The sequence below is a fragment of the Taeniopygia guttata genome, chromosome Z (genome assembly GCF_048771995.1).
Source record: "Taeniopygia guttata chromosome Z, bTaeGut7.mat, whole genome shotgun sequence".
NCBI lineage: Eukaryota > Metazoa > Chordata > Aves > Passeriformes > Estrildidae > Taeniopygia > Taeniopygia guttata.
The window spans coordinates 64,030,389-64,055,203 of record NC_133063.1 but is presented as its reverse complement, the minus strand read 5'-3'; the positions used below and the strand labels follow the sequence as shown (position 1 = coordinate 64,055,203).

Below are 24,815 nucleotides of genomic sequence, written 5' to 3'. Positions count from 1 at the left end.
AGTAAGCTGTCCCCCCACAGCTCATTGGGTCCACAAGAAACATGCAGAGGTCCACTTGCATGACAGAGCAAGTGGATGTCAAAAGGAGCTATAAAAACCTGCATTCACGTGGACGAGTGACTCACAGGTAGCGTTTTCGAGAAGCCTGTTTTGCCCATGAGAAAGACTCACGTTTGCAGAAGATTGGGTGGAACTGCTGTTCACGAGAAGAGAATCAAGTTGTCGAAGTTCACAGAGAACTGTCTCCCATGGGGGGACCTCACAATACAACAGAAGAAAGACCTTTTTTCCCTGGATGAACAGAAGAAAATTCAGAGTGATGAACTAACTGTGTCCAGTTCTGGGCCCTCAGTTTGGGAAGGACATTGAGATGCTTGAGTGCATCCAGAGGAGGGCAACGAGGCTGGAGAGGGACTTGGAACACAAACCCCGTGAGGAAAGGCTGAGGGAGCTGGGGGTGTTTAGTCTGGAGAAAAGGAGACTCAGAGGTGACCTTATCACTCTCTACAACTTCTTGGAAGGAGGCTGTAGTCAGGTGGGGGTTTGTCTCTTTCTCCAGGCAGCAACTGACAGAACCAGAGGTCACAGTCTCGAGCTGCATCAAGGAAAATATAGGTTAGATATTAGAAAAAAGTTTTTTATGGAAAGGGGGATAAAGTACTGGAATGGTCTGCCCGGGGAGATGGTGGAGTCACCATCCCTGGATGTGTTTAAAAAAAGACTGGATGTGGCACTCGGTGCCATGGTTTAGTTCAGGTGTCAGGGAACAGGTTGGACTCGATGATCTTGAAGGTCTCTTCCAACCTTGTGATTCTGTAATTCTGTGACTAAAAAACCCATGTTTTGTCTCCCTGCGCTGTCAGTGGGAAAGACCAGGAGGGGGGGGAGTGGGGGGGGGGGGAGGGCTTGGAAGAAAAAGTGTTCTAAAAGTTTATTTTAGTTCTCATTACGCTCTTTTAAATCTGTTAATAATTACTTTTTCTTTATACCTTTTAAATATGCGCCTGTTTTGCCTTTAGTGTTTTTTCCTGATCCTTATCTCAACCCATGAGCCCTTTGAGTTTTTTCCCCTTCTCTGCTCAACTGTAGCATTCATTCTCCTCTGCTTAACTATAGGAGAAGACAACAAATGAACAGTTTTCCTAGATGCCTGGTCTTTCAACCAGTGTCAAACCATGATAAGTTGTAACATACTACTGAAGGGATTTTCAGAGACGTCTTTCACTAGTGGTCAACTCAGAGTAAAACTCACTGTGAAATCCTGGTCTGAACATACATAGTTCACTATATGTTCAGTGAATGTTTTTTTTCACCACAGCAAATGACAATACAAGCAAAATGAACTCTACCTCCATCACTTGGAGGTTGCCTTGGGTAAGCCAGAGCTTTGTAGAGACTTCTACTTTCTTGTTGCGCTCTCCCTCCCTCACCTCTCTGTTCCTGAAAACAAAAACTGTCAGGTGTCTGTGTGAGTTGGCAGGCTGCCTAGCTCCCTTGTCAAAATGACTTGGTAAATTTGACCAGAACACTGAATGTTTCCACAAGGATTGCTGCTACTTAATGAGCTGCTTGATACTCAAGGCATATAATTTCTGTGCACTGAGGGCTTAAATGAAGGACCACATTCTGAATTTTGACAACAGTAATTCACCAACAGAACCCACATGCAACACTTGAACATATACAAATTTGGAACATTGACATTCATGATGAATAAAATCCATGTGATTTTAAAGATAAATGAGCAAAAGGGAGGTGAACAGCACTGAGGAACATCTTTGTGCCATGGGCTGTATTACTGCAAGATCTTGCTTGCTCTGGAAGTACAGTGATTCCTGGTCTCACCTTAACTTTTAATGAAATATAGTGGACCTTGCTCACTTGGTCCTGCACTGAGGCAGACTGGCCTAGCATATTACAAATATTTTTTTACCAAACTTGCAGCAAGTCACTGAATGCCCCCCTTTGTTTTGCCCACAAAAGCAGTATATTGGAACTCATGAAGCAGTCTTCCAGTCCCAAATACCACAACATTGATAAAACTCTTGACAAGAAGTCATTGAGGGTGGGTGGAAACAGATGCCCCTGATGTCTCTCCCTTGATCACATTTTCTTTCCTTCTCCTTCCTAGGTTCTCAGTCCAACCTGATCTGATATCTTTAGCAAGCTGGGATCTATTCCTGGGACCTTTGCTCCAGGCACAAACAGCAAACCAGCATGGTACAGGAAATCCTGGACTTGGCTTTTCCCTTCTTTGCTTTAACACCTCCCTTAGACAGTGAAAAAAACTCACTTGCCATCCTGGCAGCTGGTTCTGCTACAGAACTCAGCTCCAGAAGAGGCTGCTCCTGGCCCTTACCTCTGCTGGCCAGGTCTCTATTGGGTGAGGAGGAGACCATAGAGTGGGGCTTGGCCTCTGCCCTGCTGCCCAGACCAGGACACAAGGCACTACGGGAGCATTAAGCCCCACATCACCATTACCCTGGCATGGCTGGGTCTCACACAGATGCAGAACAGCAGAGCTGCTGAAGGCCTCCATACCAGGTATCCCATACTGTAGGCCTGGCAAGGGGAGAATAGCTTCTCACCAAGGAACATGCCTAAGATCAACTGCTTAGGACAGCTTGTTGCCAACTGCACAGGCCATCCAGATTTTTGAGCTACAGTGTAGTTTGTCAAGCTAACATACAAAGCTGGTCCGCCTTTCTGCATGGAGTGAAAAAAAAGCGCACTATGAACAGTTCCTGCTGCTATGCCAAGAATTATACCAAGGAAAAGAAACCTACTCAAGGGAGTCTGCAAACCATTTTAACCAGGAATCAAACAGGGTGGGTTTTTTTCTTAATGGAGTGCTATGCTACATTAGCAAAAGTGATGTGACATTATGAATGTAAAAGTGTATATAAAAGCCTAACATAACAGTATTTTCAGAACAGGGAGGGGAGGTGGGGAGAGAAAGGGGAAGAGAGCAGCAGACATTTTTGAAGCAGTCTTGGAAATGTTAAGTAGAACATATTTGTAGCTATTAATTTGTAACCTTTTCCATCTCATTTCTTCTGGAATATATATATTCCTACAACCAGGTGACACAGAAAAACACAAAATAGCCCTAAGGGTATCTACATACAGCTTTCACCAGAAAATTGCCTGGGAGCAGGGGCATTCAATTTGCAACCTGTCGAAGTGGTCCACTTCACCTACCACTGGCAGCTGGATAAGTTGCTTTCAAGGTAATACCTGTTACTAGCCACCACCTTTCCAGGGAGAGGGCAAGGAGGATGAGGCTCATCAGCTGCCACGGCAGCAGCAAGGCCCTGGAATCCCAGTGCTGTACCCCACACTTGCACATTGTAGGTGTGTTCACCAGAAGCCAGAAGTGAGCACGTGAATCTTAAGTACTTAGAGACTGTAGAGCTGCAGAAGCTACAGCAGCGTGCTCTGCTCAGGAAGCAGGCTGCAAACAGTGGTTCCAAGGCCACACCACTGCTGCCCAGGCAGAAGGCTGCCTGACTGCTTGTGTTTCAGACCACCCACCAGCTCAGGCAGTAGAGCAAAAGCCAATCACCACAGCAGGTTTTCATTTATGGTAGAGTTAAACAGCCAGGGCTTCCTTTGCACACAGCAGACACAGCACATGTCCAGGACTCAATTGTTAGGTATCTGCTCTAAGGAGAAAATTACACCTTGAACCCATCTCTCTCCCCTAGTCAGAGAAACGAAGAGAGTTACTCAAATTGACCCCACCATGGAAAGCATTCACCTCCCAGCTTCAGAACTCAGGCACACCAAATACGCCAGTAAACCAATGGGCAAGCCCGAGTTACCAGGACAGGGATGACACTGTCCACATAAAGGAGCCTGGGTTTGAATTCACCTTGGATAGAAAGTGAAATACAGAAGTCTATGGCTGTGCAATGTCACTGGTTGCCTGGGATGCTGTACATGACTGCAGGCTGTTTGCTGTCCTCTCCAGCCCTGTTGTCTCTGCCATCAAGTGCATGACATTCCTGGAGCAAAATTTCAGATCAGGCCAATCACATGGCCCAAAGCTCACATTTAGTAATATCAGCAAATGTGTGTCTCCTCATTCTCCCTTTCCCAAAATCAGTTGTGTTGAAAGAAAGGAATGATACAGAAGGTGTGATAAAAATTTAAAATCTGATATAATGAATATGCTAAGATGCTTCAATTTCTGTCCTAGCAGCCAGCAGGGTTATGTTGTTTTGTTGGTTTTTTGTTTTTTGTTTTTTTTTTTAATGGACAAGATAAACTTTTCTACAAGGAAATAATAAAAATACTCAAAAAAGTCAATGCATATACCACAAAAAACTCCACCAAAATTCCACTAAAAATCCAGAATTTTAAGTTTGGAATAACAACCCTTTTTACAAAGACATTTTATAGGTTGAGCGTATGCATTCACAAAAGCAACAAGCTAAGGCATATTCTCCTTAGCCGTGTTTGTAAAAGAAAAGCTCTGGAAAGCTATGTGACTTGATCTCATGTAAATCTTGTCAAGGTACAGGCAGTATGAATATTAAATATTTAAATTACTTTTGCATGTAATGGACTATCAGTTTATACAGTTATGAATATGAGCTAAATTAGTTTCAAATCACTGCAACAAATACTCCAGTAAGAGCATGAATCTTAAACAGCATTTTAAAGTGCTCATTAGAAACCCAACATTTCAATTAAGAAATGTTAAAGATATTACATTCCTTACATATCAAGTCCAAAGGTACAATATGTACACAATCTACCATCTTGTCTTTACAAATAGGAAGTCATTTACCTGCGTACAAACATGACTAGTAGCCAAAGTGAACCTGAAAGACTATTTTGATTTGGCCAGAAAAACAAAAAAAACATCCCTTCCCCTGAACAGTTATCCCACACATACTGCTATCAGAATTCTATATCCCAAGCACTGCCCCTTTGGCCAATCTCCTTGTCTAATTCTCTTTACACCTACTCATGAAGCATCTGCCAGTACTTTGCCAGTAAAAAATCACACCATCTCTCTTGTAACAGAATTGCTTGGGTCTCTAGGAACTGGCAAGGCTTCTGTTAAAGACAAAATGCAACTGAAGAAATATGCCCTGCAATATACCACAGTTTGCAAAAAGAAAAGAGCTCTTAACTAGATAGCCCATCATATAACAAAAATTTTGACAGTTTTTAGTTAATTTTTGAATGAACTGTAGTGCTTATTTAAAAAAAATGAAACTAATTATGAGGCATTTGTGACACCTTTAAAAGCCTACATCAGCTTTCTTATAAAACCCTAACCTGTCCCTTTCAATCCATAAATGCAGTACATTTGCTAGATAAGTCTTGTCCTTACAGCAACTAATCAAACGGCTTCATCCACTACAAGTTTTCTGTGATTTTGACTTAACAGTTTTGCAGCATGTGGTATTACTCTGTGCACAGGTTAAGCCTGTTTCACAAAGGACTAATACGAGGTACTGTGAAATGTTAGCATTGTGCATCATTTTAATCCCCATAGCGCACATGCTTTTCAGTAATCCCCTTCGAAGTACATGACAAATTTTCGAAGATACAAACAACCATAAAACACAAATCCAAAGTTCATTAAAGCACAATATAAATATTTATGTTTCTGTCATTGATTTCATGTCTCAGCTGCCATGAATGGCAACATTTTGTCTTTTCAGACTTTGCAACTGGACATTGTCCTTTTCAGACAAAGAGTATACTCACTCATATACAGTAACATGACAGTACAGTAAAATCAAAACCCAAAAAATAAAATAACAGTGAACATTCCATAAGCAGATTCTTAAATTTAGGTAAACATTTCTGCTAAGCTAAAGGCAAAAATATGCTGTACAAAATCATGGTAGCATCTCAGTAATAAGCTTTGTTTAGCTTAGCTTCAGCGTAGTGTGTGGCCAGCTTGATCTATACAATTTCTTAAAAGAAGAGGAAGATAAAAGATTGTAAAGCTCTAGTTCTGCTCTACTTGTACCCATTAGCAGATTCTTTCCTCGCAAAACATTCATGTGAAAAAAATCAACTGTGGCACTCAGCTGAGTTACAAAACACACATTTATAGACAACAGGAGATGTCAAGGTGATAAACGACTCATTGGACTGCTTTCTTCTCCTCCTGCAGCAAGCTTGAGCGTTGTGAGCTTACGAGGGGGATGCTGAGGACTCTTACGAAGGTTGTCGTCCATCTGCAGAGAAACAATGAGAGCTGGATCTGGCAACAGCAGAATATAGATTATACAATTAGTCTTATTTGTCAGGGCTGCCATCAATAATACTGGCTTGGTTGGCGCTGGTGCTTTGGTTTCTTTCCACTCCCAAATATATGTTTGTATTAGAGCTGCTAATCATTCCCTTACACATGATGCATCAAACCCAGGGCACCTGGAAGTGCTTCTGCTCAAGTTACTTGGTCAAGATTACTGAAGGAAGCAACACAATTCCAAGAGGTCAAATATTGCACAATACCCAAATGCTGTGAGAAGGCAGATCAAGAGTGAAACTGCTAACAATGGATGCTTCTGTATATTCAGAAGCATGCAAGAATAAGTATTTTGAGATCAAACATGTTCTGGAGATGCTGAATGAATTTGTATTAGTTACACATTTCAAAAAGTACATAATAAAGCACTTGTGATAAGACCTTTTCAAAGACAGGTTAAAATTAACCTGAATATAAACAATTTACATTTTCATAGGAAATCCCGCTAATGCCCTTTGTGTATTGTGGTCTGAAAAGGTTTAGTTGGTACAGAACAAAAGCACAGGGGAGATGTGCAGAGGCTGTCTTGTCTATTCCATTTCTTCAAAGCAGGATCAGATTTTCCTCAGCCATCCCTGACAAATGGCTATGTAACCCATTGTTTAAAATTTCTACAGCCACACTTCAATGCCAGAAAGAGCACCAATACCTAATGCTACAAAAGCTGATCATAATTAATGATCTATTTGACACACTGATCTTTTCCAGGAAGAAATGCCTTCTACCCTTTCAGTTAGAGTGTTCTATCTGCATGAAAAGGCTAATTCTTCACAAGTAATTTTCAATTAAGTTGTATAGCTCTTGATAGGTGCTGAGTGACAGCCTTAAAAACAGAGAACATAAGAAAAACAGCTAGATGCAGAACAAGCAGAAGAGTGACTGATGCATAGTTACTACAGCATGCAGCTGCAATCAAGGAAAGCTGGTGATCAGTCTTAATTTGCAGGACCATTTCTGAGTTTTGACTAATACATTTTCCTCCTTCTTAGCTGAATGTACACTTGCAGAAAGATACCACTCCTCTTTTGGTATGCACACCTGCAAGACAATGCTCTTTTGGTTGTATTAAAAATAGTTTCTTAGTGCAAGGCTTCATTAATTCCTCCTTCCAAATGATGAAATATTCTTCCTGCCCATCTACACACTCACTAGAAAAGAAGTAATTAAAATAAAAGTCCAGTGTGCAGTTGCAATTGCCATGCAAGGATATCTGTGAACAAGTAACCACAACAAATCAGTAAAATTAAAGATACTGAAGCAAAAGTAACCTTTTCAATCAAGTTGGATTCCTTATTTACAAGCTGTGTGAGTTTCTGCAGATTAGCATCTGCTGTATCCTGTCCAGCTGGAGAATGGCCTGGAGAGTGAAGGCAGAAAGATGAAGAGTGAAAAAGTATTTACAGAAGCCTTTAAATTTTTAAAAAATAAACTCACATTGGAGACAGTTCATGCAGTATTTTTACGCAAAGAAGAATTTAAGTGAAAAAGCCATTCCATGTGAGAAAATAAAGAGTACTAAGCATAAGCCATAAGATTTTGCCAGTGCTTGACAGAATCTAAAACTGAGTATTAACACTTGCTTTTAATTTTGAATTCTTTCTGCCCAACTTTAGAAGTTTCTTCATTTCCCCACAGAAAGTCTAGCATAAACTACATAAAATCTAATCTGCTTTGGTTCACAAATAGGATCCTGGAGCACTAATCCCAACATGGGTATAAATGGTGACAAAAAGGAGAAAAGAAAACACAACTTACTTGAGACAGTTGACCTAAAGTAGCGAGTTAAAATATCATCACAAAATCGGCACAGATTGAGAAGCTGTTTCAAATGCACTTGCAAATGTACTTTCGGGAAGCACACTTTATAAATTGGTGCTAGGAAACCAAACACAAAGGCATCCAAGGTGGTAGGCCTAAAAAGAGTGACACAGAAAAATACTGAAGTGACTTGAGATAAGCCTTTTACGACTTCTACAACCTAGTTTTCCATGCATGTCAAATACTACTCAGGACATAATATAGTCAGCCCTTCTTCATTCCACTTTTGCCTATGAACTATGAATCTGGTTAATGCTTTGTACCAACTATCTACTCCTTTCAGCATCTCTTAACTAGAGACATGCTGATAAATTGGAACAGTAATGTCAGCATCACAACACAGCCATGCTATCCCACACATTGATAAACAAGCCCCTCTAGAACACCCTTCTGGCACCACAAAAGTTGTGCTGGGCACCAGGGGACCAGGATCCTCCCTCATGGAGTGATCCAACTTCAACAGCTAAAGAAGAGATCATGCTTTTCAGGACCTGTTGGCTCTATGTTGCTGGCCCTATCTGCTTCCTGCTCTGCACTCATACCACAGTAATAGTGTTCCTGGACCTACGCCCTCCTCCCATGAGGGCAGTAGTAGCACCTCAGCTAAAGCATTTTTTCTTACATACAAAGCCATGAGGTGACATTCAGTGGCTAGAAAAATGTTCTCCAGTGCACCTCACATTTTCTTAGCAGCTGTGGGAAGCATTTCTCTCTCTGTGGAACAAAGCAGAATAAGAGAGACACCACACTGACTCAGTCTGACGATCTCATTTGCGCCCTGTTTGCTCTTTCAGATTTATTTGAAAAGCAAAGTGTGAGAAATCAAACTACTGGGAAGCACTTTTAGCATTCTGGCAGGTTAAAAAGAAAAGAGGAAGTTCAAATGTTCATAGAGTGGTGTGGTACCTTTTTTGTCAGTCATTTATCAAAATAGTTATTTAGAAAATCACACTCACACATCTCCAAAGAAAAACTGAGATGTTCCCAATCTCTTCGACAGGAGATTTAGGCACTCCTTGGCATCTCTGTATATCTGATGAGACACAAGAGCCCTAGGTGTAGCCAGGCTGGTATGCACAGCACCATTCATCGTTTGACAGTGTGCTAAACTGTTTAAGTTCTTGTCTTTGACAGAACCAACTTACGAATTCCTTACTGCACAACCCATACCTGTCCTTCCACTTCAGTGAGACTGTAGAGTGGAGGGCCTCCCTTGGTCAGCAAGATCCTGTTCAGCGCTTCCCTGGACATCTTTCCAGGCAGATACAAACTCAGTGGGAACGCAAACCTTGAGGCAAACCATGGCTTTGTCACACTGCGGTAATTTTCAGCCTCAATCCAGAAAGTGTGCAGCTGTATCAACACGAGGAAAAATGTAACTGAAATTTTAATGACACAAGCAGACATCCCATGACACTTGATATGCAAGACCTCTCTCAGAAAAGCAGAAGAACCAGGAATTACTGTAATTTAAAGTTATCAAACTCTGTAGTGGAATATACTAATATTCTGAGCATAGGAGTACATGAGTAAGGAAACAGTTATCTTCCAAATAAAGAACAGCACCAAAGATATTACAGAGATTTATGTACATCTGCCTAAAATTATGTACACACTATGTGCGTACAGATACATACACACACTGAGTATATCAAAAATATATTGCAAGGGAGTTGCAGACATACAGCAACAGGTTTGAACTTCCTGGAATTTTGTTTTGAAATTTTATATAAATCTTAAATCAATGAATTTGAAACCAAGGTCAGCTGAAAAGGTTAGCTCATGATAACTCTGACCATCTGGTCAGAGTATGTTTTGCTGTACAAACTGAAGCCAAAGTCATACAAGAGACTCAGTATCTGTGGGTCTTATAGCTCTAATGTAATTACACTTAAATAGTGAGGGCAAATGGCCATGTCTTTAGACATTGTATTTAGATATTGTATTTAGAACTGAAAAATTAAACGAGGTACAGAATTTATTAAAAATTTTAACTCAGCAGCTCAAAAGACTTTCATCTGTATATCTCACATCAGACACATCTTAATCAAAAGTTTTTCAGGAAATCAAATGAACCAAAAAATGGCCATAATAAGGTGTTTTCAGGATACTGTTTCCCGAAAACCAACAGAAAAAAAAAAATCCCTAAATAAGTGTCCTTTAAAATGTCTTTCCTAAATCTACTATGTCGAATTACTGACATTCCACAAACACACACTTATTTCCTTTTCAGAAGTTGCTAGGCAGTAATTCCAAAAAACAGACTAACAAAACAACTGTGTGTTTTATCCAGGGCTGTGGCTGACAGACTTTAATATCTCTCACATTGGGCACTTCTTACAGTATTACATTCAAAGTATTTGGACCATTACAAAGTATTTATTAATAATTACCAGAGCAGGAAGCAATTTCTCTTCAAGTAGTGCAATATATGCCAGTGTATCAGCTCCTTGTTTTGCAGACAAATCATAATCAGCATTGTATTTCTATGAATTAAAAAAAAAAATAGACTTAAAATGAACTTTCAAAAAACATTATCAATGGAAAGTTACTTAAAACTTAACAGCTATCAAGGCAGTAAACATATAAACAATTTTTGGAACAGAAAGCATGCATTCACTGGATTTTTCCTTCTTCAGGCCAACTCTGCAAAACCTTGTTGCATCTCACTTTTCCACCTTCCCATTCCTACAGCTTTGGGACCTCCTATTTCCAAAATAATTCTTGTGTCTCCTTTCTATTGGTTTCCAAGCAAATGTCCAGCTATACAGAGGCAATTTTTCAATACTCAGGGATGTAGCAAACCTCTGGTAAATCTCCGTTGTTATTTTTCAAGAAGCATCTGATACTTCAGCAGGTGTAAGCATAAAAAAAAAAAAAGCATGCATTCCCATATTTTGCTTTTAATGAACATTCTAGAAGTTAAGAAATTGGATGGTAACAATGTAAGGGAACAAATTTACAGCAAAATTAATGCAGTTACTAACTGAACTTTTAATTCTAATAGTGGATTCTTCTATGATACATTACAAAGATTGAAAAAATAGGGGGGGGGGGGAGTGAGTAGATTTGCTTCATTAATTTATAAACAAAGGACCACTGCTGACACTTGAACATCTGAAAAGCAAGCATACAATTGTTATACTTTAACATAAACAGGGCTTTCCCCCCCAACATTATGGAGCCTTTGTTATTCCCAGGAATACCAAATTCAATCCAAATTAATCTGAAATTTCAGAATTTCAAAACAACTGTCTAAAATTCCATCTCAAATGCAGTTTTCAATTCTGTTTTTCTCCCCATGAAGATGTGAAGTTTCACTAACATGGCTTTCATCAGATCATCTGACAAGACAGGAACTGCCTTTCTAATGTAAAAGTAGAACAGTAGACTAGAGAACCATCTTGGGAATAAAAAGATGATGCCCTGGTTTATTAGGTATCCTTATACTTTGTGGAAAGAAGAAATTGTACAGTTTTATCCTTTGTGTACAAAACACTAAGAATCCTACAAAAGGCAAGCAAGAGGTTGTAACATGGTGTGCATCAAGAAACACCTGCAGACCTTTTTATTTTACAAGTTATAGAAAAAACACGTAGATTAAAAACAATGCTGTATGTATTATCTTTCAAAAAAAGAGCACTGGGAAATGACCCATTTAAACTGTTAACCTAAACTATGATACCCTAGGTCTGCAAAGTCATAATGACATTAAAAGTGTTATAATTACAAGCAGGATGATCTGTAAGAAACTGCTCAATTAGGGACAGTTTGTTTTCTTAATTAATTAATTAATTAATTTTTTTCATGCTTACTTTTAAATCTTTCACAGAACTAATGATCAAACTTTTAAAGAGCAATTTCTTGTCCACCATTTTGCAATTCTCATGCCTGTATGAGAAAAAGAAAAGCATTGGGTCTGAACTAAATTCCAGGTTTTTGGAAGCCTGTATCAGTGCACAAAGGAGACATGCAAGAGTCACGGCAAGTCAAGAAAACAAATCTTTTTCAAAGAGACCTACCTGCTTTCTTAAAAAGTTTAGTATTTTTGCTGGCTGAGAAATAACAATGTCTTCTGATACCAGGACTGGTAGATCTCCTAGAAGGCATAAATAATACAGTCAATTTGTATGGATGATTTCTAACTTGAAAGCAATCAGTCACTGTATGGACTCTTCTTTTCTCAGTAGCATGCTCTCATTTTCCTAACACGTAAACATAAACTTAAAATTTAGCATGAGAGTTCCACCAAGGTTACAAATACTTTACTAATAAAAAACATAAAAAAGAGCAACATCAAATCAGGTTGAAGCCAATGTTTTTTGCTAGGTATCCAATACGTTGAAAACTAGGCTACTTATCTGGATTTCAGATGTTCATCTTAAGACAGAAATTCCCGCTCTGTCCAACTGCCCTCTCAATTCATCCACCTCTCAGCCTCTTTTCAATTTTTCCTCTGTCCTTCCCCTCCAAATCCATTTGAACCATCTTTTTTTCTCTAGCCTTGCTACAAACAATGCCCAAGCTACCACTGCATAACCATGAATTACTAAAAGAACGAAGTACTTCCCCTCTACCAGAAGTTGAGTGGACAGCCTTTAGTCATAAGATTGCAAGATCAAAGCCTATAAAGTGCAAAGTCTCTGTAACAGGGGCGACCTTACAGCACATTCACAACAGATCTGACAGAATGAGCCCAACAGGACAGTGCTAAATACTATTAAATTATCAATTATCACCAACAATTAGTATTTAAACTGCTTTCTTAAATGATTTTATATATTTTCCTTATGAGGATAGCCACCAAATTTCTACAAGTCCACCCAGCTAGTTCTTGGTATTTTTCCCTAACAGAACACAAGACAATGAATAGGAAGAAGCAAAGGCTCAACTTCTGAAACTTCTGCTTCTCAACTTCAGTACAGTACTGCCTGATCTGATAATGTGGTTAAGTGTAAGTGACAGAGGACTTTAACCCTGCAGACACTTTTCCTCTCTTAAATACACCAAGACAGTAACTGCTGAGCAAACAAATAAGCAATGAATAGAAGCATCCTAAATAAAGAAATCCTCTCTGACAGCTTACCTTCACCTTTTCTCAGTCAAACCCTCTTTCAGCACAATACCAAACATCCCAGCTAGCGTAAGTTGTACTTGCTGAGGCTCACATTCCACTTCCAACTGTACCAACTCATTAAGCTACAGGTAATTAAAGAGCTCTTCCATACACATGTCTAGTTACTACCTTCATAAATATGCAAAGTGCAAAAAGCTTGCAAATTTGCTTTCACTACACCATCAACTCAGACTGCCTGAATGAAACAGTTATGTACTTGGCATTACTGCTTTGTAAACTGTCTGTTGCCTCACCCACACACATTTTAATAAACTGTCTTCTGGAGCACTTTATTTATGATTTCCATTATTTCACTCTTACAAATTCATCACACTTGATCCTGTGAAGTAATTTAATTGGGGCAGACCGCACTCATGAACACAAACGCAAAGCAAGCACAGAAACTGGAAACTACATTTATAACACGGCTGTGATTAGAGTAATAAAGGCTGCAAAGATGGTACCTTTCAGAGTTCTCCAGGAGTTATTTACAGAATTCACTGTCACGGGAGCACCAGAAAATTTGGCGTAAGCCTGCAATAAAGATCGGAGGGCAGGGAAGAAAACCTGTCACAATGTGTACGAAAAGCTTAAAACACAGCTTTAGAAGTTGTGTTGAACACCTTCGTGCAGTGAGGACCAACCACCAGCAGGTGCGCGACGGATTTGGGGGTTTGGCTGCGGTTCCACTGCCCTAAGGAGGCTCCAGGGAATGCTGGGCAGAGGCCCCGCGGCCCCGGGAAGGGCTCGGCAGCCCCGGGCAGGCTCGGCGGCCCCGGGGAGGGCTCGGTGCCCCGGGAAGGGCGGCAGCGTTGCCCGCGTCCCGCGGGGAGCGAGCCAGGCGCGCACCCGGGCCCAACCTCCTGCTTCCACCCCCGGCCTCTCTCTCCCAAGGCAAAGAAGGAGCCCCGCGGATCTCCGTGCGAGCGGCAGGCAAGCCCCGGGGCGCCGGCGCTCCCTCCCTCCCGGGCCGGGCGGTTTCTGCCGCCTGTTACCAAGACGGTGAGAGACTCCGGGTGCAGGGACGGCAGCCCCCAGCCTCCTTCCCAGCAGCTCAGCTCCATGGGAGCCGCCATCTTCTCCGCCGCGCCGGCCGGGGGCCGCGGCGCTGCTGCCCCGCACGGCGGCGCTCGCGAGGGCCCCGGCGGGCCCGGAGCGGCGCCCGGAGGGGCCCGAGAGCCGCCCGGGCTCCTGCTCCGCGAAACCCGCGGCGACTCGCCGAGCCGCCGAATCCACTGAGTTGGATAAGGCCTCTGGGATCATCGCGACCAACCTGTGGCCGAACACCACGTATATCCCGATTTTCCTTGAACACCTCTAGGGATGGTGACTCCACCACCCCCATTCCAGTGTCTAATCACCCTTTCTGTCAGGAAATTCTTCCTAATGTCCAGCCCAAAGCTCCCTTGACACAGCTTATGACTATGTCCTCATACTACCCACATCCCTTCCGGCTACAGGCTCCTTTTAGTAATTGTACAAAACAGGCATGACTTCCCCGAGGCGCCTCCTTTCCGCCAGGCTAAACAAACTCAGTTCCCTCAGCCCCTCCCCGCAGGAGCTGTGCTCCAGAGCCTTTCGCAGGTCTGTTGCCCTTCTCTGGACTTGTTCCAGTACCTCAATGTCCTTTTTGAGCTGAGAACTATGTCCTCTTGTCCTGACACTGCTTGCCTGGAGAAGAGGCCAGCCCCTACCTGGGAACAAAGTCCTTTCAGGTTGTATCCTGGTGGGGGTCAGCCTCTTAGGAAGGGACATCAGTGGCCAGTAGCTGTGATCCTGTGGGGAAATGCTGCAGCCGTAGTCCTCTTGAAATGCTTTTGGTACTGTCTGGTTGAACCTTCACCCTCCTGCACACAGAGTTATGACTTTTCATAGGAGCAAAAAAAAAAAAAAAAAAAAGATATTGTGGTTCTCAATCAACTGTGATGAGCAGCCATCAGTAGTTTGGCACTAAAATAAAGGCGCTCTGACCGTATGTTACCAGTTTTGACCAGGTTATAATAATAACCATTCAGTATGGTTTTAACTGCAAACCTTTAGAGGCATCAAGTTGTCAGCTGTTTATTCCAGAGCTTGTGCAGATGTGCCAGAGCACATCTAAATGCTAAGTCAAGTTTCCATCCTTCCTACAAAAGGAAAAAATACCACACACTGTCTAAAAAAACTCCCTGCACTGACCATCCTTATTCAGGTCTTCTGTGGATAAGGAGGAGAGTAAGGATAAAGCTGCATTTTTCCTTTCACTTTCCCAGATCCACAATTTCAGATTGACATGAAATTTGTTGAAGAAAGTGTCACGATAAAAATTTATGCCACAGATCTGAGATCATTCTGCTCCGTTTTATGTGGAACATGGGAGAAGAAATACATACCCACTTTTTTCCTTAAAAAAACATACCACTGGCAATGTTAACAGAAGCAATATTTTTTTTTTAATTGCTGTGTTACATTTTTCCTTCTAAAGACTTATTTAAAATACATATTCTAAGGATATTTTTTATGTCTTTTCCTTCCTACAGGTCCCAGCTAACTTCTCAGTCTGTCCAGGTACTTTGCTTTGGTCCTTTCACCATGTGAACTGAGATGCAAAGCTCTGAAAGGGAATTGTGGACGCCAGCAGCTGTGATCCCAAAGATCTATTTCTATAAGTGTCGCTATAGGACACGAGAAAGCACAACGCGAGCCACTTGCCACTTTGCAAGGTAAAAGAGAGAGTTTATTTTCTGACTCTAACTTTTATACTTCTCCAAAGGTGACAGTGGATTGGAGAGTGAATGGGCCACCTCTCCAAAGACATTGGACAAAGCACTAGTACATTAAGTCTCTCCACCCCCATGGAGGAATGCAAAACAACACGTTATTTACAGAAACTGTGTGGGAAAGTTTCCCAATAGAATGTAAACTCAGAAGGCTTAAGAAAACTCAAGAATCAGGGCGACATATAAGGAGTATATTACAAAGGGCTCAATACTTAACACCAAACCTGTTTAGTATCTTTGTTGATTTTCATGACCTGGACAATGGGATCCAGTGCACCCTCAGGCAGTGTGCAGGTGACACCAAGCTGGGTGGGAGTGCTGATCTGCTGGAGGGCAGGAAGGCTCTGCAGAGGGATCTGGGCAGGCTGGATCACGGCCTGAGGCCAGTGGTGTGAGGTACAACAAGGCCAGTGCTGGTCCTGCCCTTGGGTTACAGCAACCCCAGACAGCTCCACAGGCTGGGGCAGAATGGCTGGAAAGGACCTGGGGGTGCTGGTGACAGTGGCTGGAATGAGCCAGGGTGTGCCCAGGTGGCCAAGAAGGCCAATGGCATCCTGGCCTGGATCAGCAATGGTGTGGCCAGCAGGACCAGGGCAGGGATTGTCCCCCTGTACTGGGCACTGGTGAGGCCACACCTCGAGTGCTGTGTTTAGGCTGGTGCTAGTTTTAGGCTCTTCACTACAAGAAGGTCATTCTGGTGCTGGAGTGAGTCCAGAGAAGGGCAAACAGCTGGTGAAGGATCAGGAGAACAAGTTCTGTGAGGGGTGGCCGACGGAGCTGGGGGTGTTTAGCCTGGAGAAAAGAAGCCTCAGTGGGGACCTTATCACTCTACAAGTACTTGAAAGGACTATAGATGGCTGGGGTTCAGTTTTTTCTCCCAAGTAAGAAGTTTTAGAACAAGAGAAAATGGCTTCAAGTTGCACTAGGGAAGGTTTGTATTAGACATTACGAAAAGTTTCTTCACTGAAAGGGTTGTCAAGCACTGGAACAAGATGCCCAGTAAAGTGGTTTCACCGTTCCTGGAAATGTTGAGGACACGTTTTAGTGGTGGATATGGTGGTGGTGCTGGGTTGATGGTTAGACTTGATGAACTTAGAGGTCTTATTTAAGAAAACGTAACCATTCTGAGCTTTTCTGTCATATGTCTTTTCTTGAGGCAGGCTGCAAGAAGGGTTAGGAGGTAAACAGGGCAATAAGCTTTGCATTGCCTTCAGCCCCAGTTTATCTCTGTGCTGTTGTAGTGTCTGGAGCAAAGATAAAAAAAAGAGGCAATCTGTACCTTCCCAACCCCCATGTCAGGAACCTTTTCCTCTTGGTTGCCTACATGGAATTCCTATCAGTGTAAATTAAAAGTAAATAAGTGCATTGAAGATGGATACATGACTTGACTTGAAAAAGTGGAGCTTCAGTTTGTGTTTTAGAAGAACAAAAATTCTTTTGAAACCCGTCTTTGAAATTTGAAACCCTTGAAACCAAGAATTTTTTTTAAATTAAGCAGGATCAAAACCAGGAGTGTTGACATATATATGAAAGGATGTGTTTTATAACTGATATTTCACTTGCCTTAAGATTTCTATATCTTAATTGCCCGTGAATCCTGATTTTTAATCATCCATATAATTCCATGAAAACAGTGAGTCTCCTGATGCATATTAGGAACAAAACCTGTAAGGTGAATTAAGCAGCAGGGTTCTTTTCTATTTCCCTTACCCCATTATTTAGAATTTGAACAAGTTACAGACACTTCTGCAAAGCAAAATCTGTAATGTTTGCAGCTTCTCTGTATTCTGTATGCTTAAAATCTTATCAAATTACATAATCAGGTCAAACATTATAGTGATTGAGGTTTTCTTGTAGATTGTATATAAAAATTACAATCACATACTTATGACTTCCTTACCAAATGTGACTGGCATTATGAAAGTTTCTTGGAAACACAATTGATCAATCATGTTTTTATTCTTACTTCTTATTTAACCTCCAGTAATTTAAGCTGGAGTTTGTACTTCAGAGAATACACAAGAGTGAAAAGGCAATTGCTAATATTCCATAGTTTTTATTGAAAATGTTGATTAAAAAGTCAAATAGTCCCTTCCAGACAGCAGATAAACTTTCTACTTTGTGAAATCCCTTAAAGAAGGTTGTACTTGAGCACAAAATCCCCTTTAATCTGTACCATATTCCAACATAAAACTCAGAATATAAATGAAAACTGAAGAAATTGGAGTGACCTTTAAACTGTACCATCTAAACATGGACTTAAGCTTCTGTGTATATACATTATGAACCAGTTCCCTTCTGTCATACTGGATTGTGCCCCATGGGCTGTTTGCTAAACATTGCTTCCATGTGTCTTCTTTGTGAGTAAGCACAAAGAATAGCAGATACAGACCAAGAACAGAATATGGTCCTCACAAATCTAACACTAATGAAGATACAGTACTACAGACAAAATCCTCCTCAGGGGAGGGCTGGTCAGCACCAGTGCAAGAGACTCCTCTGTATTTAAATCAGAAGTAAGGAATGTTAAGTTATAATTACTTAAATATTTCTGTCAGATAAGGAAATCTTTCAAGAAAACATTTCATATGCTTTGATAATCTCAAACTCAATAAACTCAAAGTACATAATAAATGGCTGCAAGTTATGGATGGTATTCCCCTTAGATGAAAGCAAACCCTTACTATCCTTTTTTTTTTTTTTGGTCCAGAACTGTAATGATTTTGCAGACCTTCGAAATGTTCTTCTATCATGCACTTAAGTATATGTTCGCAAAAAGTACTCTTTGTTGAGTCAAGGCTTTTCCTTCATAAACACTGGACATCATCAGTACTGCTCTAGATCCATGTATTAGCCTTGCAGCATCTGTACTGTGCTTTAGGTTGGGGACAAATTCAGAACTAACACTTCTTTTTAAGGAGCTTATGAGACCCATAGTTTCTCCTTGCATCTTCTTGCCTCTTGCTTACCCCTTTTAGTCTCCCTTTTTTCCCTGCTCCACAGCACTCTGCACCTGTTGATCTGTTTTTCTCACTCCCCTGTGCAGCTCTTGGCCAGGTCATTGACTGTATGGTGTCATCCTGTCACTTCCACTGCAGGGACAAGATGTGGGAGTGAAGCTGAGATGATGCTTCTTGTCTGGAGATGTATACAGAAGAGCAGTAGGGTGAGGAGGAATAGCGCCATGCTGTGACACAGGGGATATGGCAGAGCACCCTGCTGTCTGACAATGGGCAGAGGAAGAAACGGGCAACTTACGGAGAGGGTCAACACTGCTAACAAGAATAAGCTAAGAAGTAAGGGTGTGTTGTAGGGTATATGCCATGTGGGGAGGGCAGTTAGAGGTCATGTGAAGGTATCTGAAAGTCTCACTGAAGCTGTGTTGGAGAGCAGCCCACAGCCATGCTCTGTTGGTGTAGCGCTGCTCGGGCAGCCCCTTTGCAGTGCTTGCAGCCCCTGTCCTGCAGCGTGCTGTGTTTTTGCCTCCCACACAATGAACCCCCCCAAGGGCTGTTCTCTGTGTTGCTCCTTAGATGTGTGCACCAAGCCTGATGAGACTGAACATTAATCAACACTATTTTGCTCACTTTAACATAAACTTTCCCTTCTATTGTTGCCCTACCTTTTATGATGTAAATAATATCAGACAGCTCCAACTTTTCCAACTGAGTGTGGATAGCAAGCTGTGATGGGGCCAAGCAGGGCTTCCTGGATCTCTGATGTGACAGGTTCATCAGCAGAGCTGATACATACAGAGGTGTACAGGACAAAGAGAGCTGTGCAGCAGGATAGGAAGCTCACACTGTGTTTGGGTTTCCCACTTGCTCCCTTTCTCCTGTACTTTCTTAACATCAGCAGTGCAGAGGCTAGAATTTTCTGAAGTAGAGGACAAACAATGGGATAATGATATCCTAAGGGAAAACACAGTGCTGAAAATTGTTGTAGTTGAAAGAAGTTTTTTTCTTTTTAATTGACTTTGGCTAAATTATTGAGATTGGGAGCTTGCTAAGACAAACAGCCTTTTTCCATATCCATATGGTCAGTTTGAGCACTCCCAATGGTTCTGAGCTCCTTAAATGAAACAATGGGACAGATGATACATTCCTGTCTGCCAGTCAGAGTCTTCTAGAATCCCAGTTTGCCCCAGTCTGCAATCTGCATGACCCCTTTTAGTGACAGTCTTCAGTTAGGAAAAGTGGAATACTTAAATTCCTACCAAGACCAAGTCAACATACCAGAGCATCCCCATTTGTTTTGACTTTAGATATGCATGAGAGAGAATCTAATATATGTTAAACCTTAACAGCTGACACTAAACACCTGACCGCAGGGCAGGCAGAGAAACTTGTGAGGGGGCTTTGCAAAGATGACAGCTGTATTGTTGTCAGAAGACACAAAGAAATATACGGTCGCCACTTGCTAACCATAGAAAGGGAAGCAAGAAAGGTTTTAAAGTAAAATCGCAGCAACCTCAAAGTTAAGCATCCTGCAGTCAGCAGGACTGGGTGAACAAGGCCACATTATCTTCATGCTTCTCACAAGCTAGTGGTTCTCTGAAGGGCTGCTTGCAACAGCTTGCAACTTGCTGTCCCTCCTGAACATGTAGAACTGTTACTCGGCTTTTAAAGCACACACAATTCACTTTTGGGGCCATCATCTTGTGGCTGGGAGTAAGCATAGTGGCTTATTAACACCTAACTAATTCTGTGATACTATGAATTAAACACATTTCAATTTCCAGGGCTCCTCAAAGGGCAAGCTCCAGACAGGTCCCCACAGGTGCTGATTTGGAGGGGTATCGCCAGGATCTCCGATTCTGTCCGAGCCACCTCCACCGGTGCCAGTTGCCGGCTCTGGTTCCGACGGCTCGCTCGCTCTGGTCCACCCCAGCGCTCGACCGTCCCCCTCCGCGGCCCCCGCCCGCCTCCGGGGGGGGGAGCCCCGGCCAATGGCCCGGCGCCTGCCGCCGGCCGTGCCCGGCCCCGGGGCCGCCCCGTTAAACGGCGGGGCGCGGTGTGCCGCGGCGGCCGTGCCTCGCCGCCCTGCCCGGCCCGCGGCCGCCATGGGGTGCGGGCGCGGCGCCGCGCTGCTGCTGCTGCCGCTCGCCCTGCAGCTCTGCCCGGGCCGCGCCGCCGCGCTCGCCCCCCGAGGTAAGCGCGCCGCTCCGCCCTTGGAGCGTACTCTCCTCTCCCTCTTCCCTTGACAAGGCTCTGGGCTTGCGGTGTCCCGACCTCCGCCCGCCGCCGGGAGCCCTGCCTGGCAGCGGAACGGAGCGCTCTGCAGGTGCTGGGGGAGCCGCCGCTGCCCGTCGGGGCGCAGAGCGCGCCCGCGGAGCCGCCCGGACTAGCGGAGAGAGATGGCGGTATCAGCCGCTCTCATGCAGCCTGCCCAAAGTGTTTCTGTAGGTGTGCTGGTGGGTGAGTGGAGCATCTGAATAGCCCTTTTCCAGCTGCAAGTTCTTCAATGAGAAGTGAATTTCTAAGCCGTGAAAACTCTTTGGGAAAACTCTACTACATAGTACAGTCCATAGGAAAACTCGTACTTTTAGACCCAGCATTGCTGTGGCAATATGCACGTAGCAGCTGCTGTATTTTAGAGCTTGAGTTAAGTGGGTGGTATTGCTCTGCGGTAGCAACTTGTGACTGGAATCAGCTCGGCTGCCGAGTGCAGCAGTTAGTGCAACTTCGTGCTGCTCCAAGAGCCTTAAAGCTGCTTGTGGTTTTCGCTACATTTTTAACCCCCTCTACTGCCTTACAGAATTATTTTTGACGCGTCAATCGGTTATTACTTAAGCACGTGTAAAATACAGCCAATCACAACAATATAGCTGCATTTCCAGAAGCTTTTGTTGAAGACCTTTAGGGTGGGAAGACATTTCAGAGATTTGTTGTAATGACAAGTTGCATAATTACCTGTTTGAAGAAAGCTATTTTCTAACTTGTTGGGGGCAGTGGCCAATGAAAAGCTCCACTGTCAACAAGGGATGCTTTCAGCTTCTTGGGGTCAGTGGGAAATTGTTTCACTCCAAGTGTCTAAGCCATTAGTAATTGCCTTGAAAAGTGCTGAGGAGTGGTATAGCAGTGTTTACATCTACAGCTATTAGGTGTGACCAGAAAACAGCCTTGGAAGGTCTTAAAAAGCTAGTGTGATATAGCATCAGAGTTAGAGGAAGGAAGGGGTGTTTCAAGTTCCATGCTATCCTGTGTCACTAATTTCACTCCTCCATGCCTCCTCATCCTAGCACTTTCTGTCATATCTTCTAGCTCTCATTTGAAAAGCTAGCTTTGATGGGTTTGGGCAGAATTCCAGTGTGGTTTGCCACTGTCTCACCATGTAGCTCGTCCCTTGTTAGCATTTGTCTAGGAGAGTAAGCAGCTCTATTTTAAAAACCACAGAAGGAAGGTGCAGGAGAGAATTCTTGGTCTGTCTCACAAGCAGTCTCAGTTTAGTGGGTATGCACACTCGTGCTTGAAGGCATAAAGGCATGCCGAGGTTTTCAGTCCATTGCATGGATTAGAACCAGCTGCTTGTGCTTTTCAGCTTTGGCAGTCCTATTCTGTACATTTACTTTCAAGTCTACCTTTCCATGGAGAGGAACAAAGAGACAAGGTCCTTCAAAAAATGAGATGTGAAATCTTTGTGATCTTTTTTTCCCTGTTTCTCTCAAACAAATAATTGTCTCCGTAATGGCCAAGAGCTGTCTTTCACTGCCAACCCTGCGAAGGATGTAAAATGAATTTTCATAGCCCCCTCATTCTTCTGCTAGCTGCATTTGCTAGCATGTGTGTAAGTTGTGCTTAAAGATGGATCTGATCATGTAGTGCATCCACATGCTACTCAGTGAAGATATCCCAGAAAAGAGTTTGATAACATGGTGCTGAAGGATCTGGCTCAGGCACTGTGCTTTGTGGAACACAACTGCCAAAACAGTTTGAGTATTAATTTAAATATGCAAATAACAAAAATTTCAATAAATGTCTTCTATAACATTAGACCGATGTTTCACAGTGTTTAGTCATTACTTTTGTAATATTTTTAAGTGACTCTAGCATAGATTAATGAGTATCACAGCCAATAGACCTAGAACTGAACAAAATGTATAGCTATATTTCACTCTCTCAAAGTCTTTGGTATTGTATTGCATTGCTCCAGCTGAGGAAACATAGCTGTACTTTATGAATGGCTATTCCTTGTAAAATGCTGTTGTACAGAGTAGTGAGTTGCATTTCAGTCTCTTACATGAGCAGATGCTCTGCTCTCTCTGCGCTAAGTGTGTTGAGGTACCCAGCTTTTTGCTTCTGCTTCCCATGTCACTGGTTTCAGTGGGAGCGGTGGTTATCCTTGGGATGCTGTAAATCTGAACTGAATGAAAGAGAAGTCTTTTTGACCAGGTCCACCTTACATATGTATTTCTTAGTTGTTTGACAACAGTATTACTCGTGCATGCAAATCAAGGGCCTGTATTTTTTTTAGTGTGTCCTGAAAATTCTCTGTAGAGTCATGAGATCCTTAGACCCCGTGCAAGTGTAACTTCAGAGATTATTTCAGTTACTTAATGAAATTAATGGAAAAACGTCTTCATATTTTCTTTTTCGGAAATAACATTAGTGTCTAAATGAATAGATGCTTCAGAATGAGTGATGGGAGCAGCCTGAACCCACACTCCTGTATAAGGGAACAGGGTTTCCCACATATCTGTGGGAAGGTCTGTGTGTGCCCATGTGGTTGTTCTTTGAGTGCTCTTCAGTCTTTTCCTGTGTGTAGCGTATGAAAACACTGTAATGGTAGGATTACCTCATCACCTTATAGACAATAGCAGCTTTAGGGCTGTGCTGTGTAGGCAAGGCTCATCTGCAAAGGTCCATCGGTGTTTTTTCAGCCTGGGAAATTAAACTTACTAGTACAACCATGGAATTGAATCAAGCTAAGGCACAATGTGCTGTATTGTGCCTTTGCCATCTGCCTGGTGTTATGGTTCTTCTATGGTGACAGCTCTACAGTATTGTTCTGGTGTGGGAGAAGAATATGGCCCACCTGATGGTAGGTCTGTGGAGTGTCAGTGGTATGCAATGGCTCAGGGTGCTCTAATATTTAAACAATACTTGTGCAAAATCATTTATCAAACTTTACTGCCAGGGTGTAATATATATACTGCTTTAATTGCAGCAGGCTGGCTTAGGAGATAATAAAAAAACCTAATGGAAGCATTTATTGAGTTTAGAGATGTGGATTTGAGGAAAACCCCAGTTTGTTGTTTCAGTGCCATAAAGAACATAGCTGACTTACATATGTGCAAAATCATAGACTCTTTGCTGATGCATTGTGGAAAAACTAAAATAAAAATTTGAATGAGCTTTCACTATGCCTTCAGGATTTGTGGGTTTTGTTCTGTTTTGTTTTGTCCGGCCTGTATTTCTTTGTTTTCTGTACCAGAAGGGAAAGATGAGTCTTATTTATATAATATATATTCTGAAAAGTCAATGAAGTGAGAAGGCTGTGAACATCATATTACTTACCTGGCTTTTTGGCATTTTAATTGGTGCCCCGCAAATGCAATCAAAGCATGAGCACCCTGGAAATCTGTCTGAAAATTTTAATGCTGAATCCTTATCTAATTGATATATGAACACAAACATCTGAATTTATGAAAGCGTAAAAGGGATAAAAAGCTTTCTGTTGAGGTGAATCCTCAGAAGAGAAGCACTTTTGAGAGCTACCTAAAAATATTTGAGTACCTCAGTTTGAAGATTAGGTATTTCTATGTGAGTAACTTATCAATAATTCACTTGAAAAAAAAAATTGCTAAAATAGTATCAGTTGCAACAAATTATAGATTTTTATA

At 42.3% G+C, this 24,815-nt stretch overlaps 2 protein-coding genes across 7 annotated transcripts in view; one reads left to right on the top strand and one right to left on the bottom strand.

Moving 5' to 3' along the window:
- Window positions 1–5,594: 5,594 nt before the first annotated feature.
- MTX3 (metaxin 3) lies at window positions 5,595–14,648 on the bottom strand. Of its 5 annotated transcripts, none has more exons than XM_030258608.4 (9): window positions 14,488–14,648; window positions 13,679–13,748; window positions 12,121–12,197; window positions 10,492–10,584; window positions 9,269–9,451; window positions 9,055–9,131; window positions 8,036–8,193; window positions 7,549–7,637; window positions 5,595–6,232 (listed from the first exon to the last, which is right to left on the bottom strand). In XM_030258608.4, exons 1-9 carry the CDS (start codon window positions 14,557–14,559, stop codon window positions 6,113–6,115), a joined length of 939 nt encoding a protein of 312 aa, XP_030114468.1. In that variant the 5' UTR covers window positions 14,560–14,648; the 3' UTR covers window positions 5,595–6,112. The 5 variants fall into 5 exon arrangements, with proteins under 5 accessions (XP_030114468.1, XP_030114466.1, XP_002188439.1 ...); XM_030258606.4 differs by lacking the exon at window positions 14,488–14,648 and adding an exon at window positions 14,210–14,365; XM_002188403.6 differs by lacking the exon at window positions 14,488–14,648 and adding an exon at window positions 14,210–14,365 and having other exon boundaries at window positions 5,595–6,206.
- Window positions 14,649–15,792: 1,144 nt separating this feature from the next.
- The window catches only part of THBS4 (thrombospondin 4), a 45,112-nt gene continuing 36,089 nt past the window's right edge, over window positions 15,793–24,815 (top strand). Inside the window, exon 1 of one of the 2 annotated variants that reach the window (XM_032744505.3) lies at window positions 15,793–15,916. Coding sequence is in view for 1 of the 2 variants with exons in the window: in XM_012577692.5 (XP_012433146.5) it covers window positions 21,036–21,123 (88 nt within the window). In the remaining variant the exon portion in view is untranslated. Of the gene's footprint in view, window positions 15,917–20,971; window positions 21,124–24,815 lie in introns of those variants that run through there. The other variant, XM_012577692.5, reaches the window with a different exon arrangement.